Raw genomic sequence first — 3,144 nt, forward strand, 5'->3', positions numbered from 1 at the left:
ATCCCTGAGGTAGGCTAGATGAGGTCTCCATGTCGCGTACTCTGCATAGCCCTCAACGATAACCGCATCTTCGTCAAGCGTCTCTGCTAGGGCAAGTGCTGTTTCTGATTCCTGCCACGAGTTGAGATCATATGGTTGCTCTCCACCAAGCCATTCAATGTAGCATCTTGATCACTTGTGGTCTTCTTGACGTGCATTTTCCGGTGACGGGTCTTATCTTGTTCCTTGTGTGCTCCCCTCTTGTAACCGTTCGCCGCGGCCTGGGCGATCAGGTCCGTCGCGGTGGTCTGGCGGCCCTTCATACCAGCCAAAGGAAGTTGTGGCGCTTGAGGAGATTCTGGACTGAAGATTGTGTCTCATAGACGATCGCGGGCCCAGACGGACGGCGAGGAGAGCAGAGAGAGCAGGGAGATGAGAGAGCGAGGAGGCGGATTTTCGGGAGCCGTAAGTGGGCCGTCTTTCTTTGCGAGTGTATGAGTGCTAGAGAATGTAGAGATAGTCCTTCGACCGTATGATCGGTCAGGCAGGAAGGGAGGGAGGGAGGAAAGGAGGAAGAGAGGGAAAGGTTGGGCAGAGAAGGAGAAGAGGTCTCACCTTGTCTTTGGGTTGGTTTTCGAGGGGGGGGTCGTAAAATAGACCCCCCTCCCTCTTGACGGAACAGGGTGGCGCTGAACGGCCGTTGGAGACCGTAGACGAGAAACCGTCGTGATGCAGGATCATGCAGCGCTCACCCACGAATCACCCGGGAGCGCTGAGCGGTGGGTGAGTCGTGGGTGAGCTGGGGTGATAAAAGCGGCGGCGAGGGGGTGAGAGTCGAGGTGAGTGCGGAGCAGATTTTACTTCACTTCTGGAGCCAAGGCCGATTTTGCCTCACAATCGACTTGCAGACGTGCTTTGATCCCTCTTCACTCCTTCCGAAGTCTTGGCTCCTCTCAGCAAACCGCAGTGCGTGTCTCAACCTGCTCTCACGTTCTGGGTTGGTTGCTCTTTCTTGTCACTGACCATCAGCTTCCCCAACACGCCCCGCTACTCAAAATATACAGTAATGAATGTTCAACACACTCCCTTCACGCATTATGCGATTTTAATCGGGATCAACGCCTATCAGGACAAGGCCCTGAAAGGTTGCGTGCGGGATGTCCAAGCTATCAAGGGATATCTGGAAAGCGTGTTGGATCCTCTTCACCTACAGATTTTCACGGCAACTGAGAGCGCCGATCCAGAGTCATCTAGTCCAATTAAAGATTCGATGATCTGGCCAACTTACGACAATGTGACCTCGGCCTTCGATACGATAATCTCTTTGGCCAAACCTGGAGATTTCGTCTATATCCACTATTCTGGACACGGCACTCGAGCGTTCTCTAACAAGTCCACAGGAGATTTGGCATTGGTTTTGCTCAATGAAGGGAAGGAAGTGCAATATCTCTGGGGCCCGAGACTGGCCTTCTCATTAGAGGCCATGGTCAACAAGGGACTAGTGCTCACTCTTGTTCTCGACTGTTGTTTCTCTGCAAGTGTCTACCGCCGGGATGATCCCATCATCTGCTTTCTTCCTTACCATGCTGAGATCGGTTCAAGATACCTACTAGACCCTGAGATAAGCCTGAGAGATGAAACTTGTTATCCAGCAAGCCGAGATGCATGTATGCGCCCCAATTGGCTTATCGACCCTGATGGTTACGCAATACTTGTCGCATGTGATTCTCATAAAGAGGCAATTGAGCTCAAAGCCGACGGGCAGAGCCATGGAGCATTATCATATTTTCTTCTTAAGACCCTGAAAGAGCGCGAAGGCCTCACAAAGAAACATAAGGACATCTACGACCACCTGCGTGCCGCATTCCAGAAGTCCACGCTGCCTCAAAACCCCGCCCTTTATGGGAACAAGGGCCAAGGCTTCTTCGGACACGCGAACGCAGAAATTACTGTGGAAACTGTTCTGATTGTCGTAAAACAGGACGGCAGCCTTGAACTACTAGCCGGCCAGGCACATGGTGTTTCTGATAATGACCAGTTTGCTTTGTGTCCCTTGGCTTCAGCGAAATGTGACCCTAGATCACAAGGAGACTCAGTGTTTGCCAGAGTTGTGCATGCTAGAGCTTTTACGGCAGAACTAAAGCGACTAGACGAGACAACCCTTAATCCTAAGACAGGATGGCTTGCGACCGCTCTTACTAGATCCTCCGTTCAGAGATCCCTAATACGAATTAACATTGGCCTTCTACATCAGAATGAATGGCGGACGGCTTTGAAACAACGATCACTTGGTTTTTATATCGACATGGACAAACCTCCTTATTTATTCTATATAATTTTGAACAGCAATAAGGAGTACGAGATCCTGAATGAATTTGATCAGAAGATTCTCAATTTACCTATTATATCGCAGGATCGAATGGATATTAGCGATGTTTGTAATATTATAGAGCATTTAATTAGGTATAACCTTGTTAAAGATCTGGCTAACAAAGTACCCGTGGATCCTTTTCAGGAGTCTTTTGAGGTCCACATTATTAGTTCTGGAGAGTTATTTGATCCCGGACGTGTGGTAGAAGTGGAACAGGATGACGAAACGAAGTTTACATTAGAGTTACAAGCGGCAAATAAAGGAAACAATGACCTTTACGTTTACATCTATAATTTAAGTCCTTGTTAGCAAGTACGGAACATTTACAGTGGGAGTTACGAAGCCATTCCTTCACTGGAAAGTGGCTCAGGATTTACAGGAATGTTAAGAAAGAAGCTTAAAATGTCAGTCCCAGCTGAGATGAGGGAGAAAGGTCACCGTCAGTGCAACGACATCATCAAAATCATTGTCACCTCTCAGCCGACGTCATTTGATTTGTTAGAGCTGCCCAAACTCGGGGAACCGATTAAGAGGAACACTACTAGAAGGACTAGCCGGGGAAGTGATCATTCATCAGAGGACTGGGCAGCACTGAATTTTCCTATCCGTACATCTCTGAAGTAGGTATCAATGAACTATCAGCTAGTATCTCCTTCAGACGCCGTCTCATAAAAAGGTAGTCTAAAGCTTAATTTGTGGTAAACTGTACGCTGTGTCCCTACGTCGTCTTCATGGTCCCACAGAACAACATCTCTTGGCAATCTGTCATCTCTCTGATCTCCGTCACTCGTGTT

The 3,144-nt window shown here is 48.6% G+C and overlaps 1 protein-coding gene across 1 annotated transcript; it reads left to right on the forward strand.

Moving 5' to 3' along the window:
• Positions 1-1,045: 1,045 nt before the first annotated feature.
• Positions 1,046-2,659, forward strand: EPUS_09078 (uncharacterized protein; the record flags this gene model as incomplete). Its single annotated transcript, XM_007787418.1, has 1 exon — positions 1,046-2,659. One exon carries the CDS (start codon positions 1,046-1,048, stop codon positions 2,657-2,659), a length of 1,614 nt encoding a protein of 537 aa, XP_007785608.1.
• Positions 2,660-3,144: the final 485 nt, after the last annotated feature.

The sequence above is a fragment of the Endocarpon pusillum genome, assembly GCF_000464535.1.
Source record: "Endocarpon pusillum Z07020 unplaced genomic scaffold C678441, whole genome shotgun sequence".
NCBI classification, from domain to species: Eukaryota; Fungi; Ascomycota; class Eurotiomycetes; order Verrucariales; family Verrucariaceae; genus Endocarpon; species Endocarpon pusillum.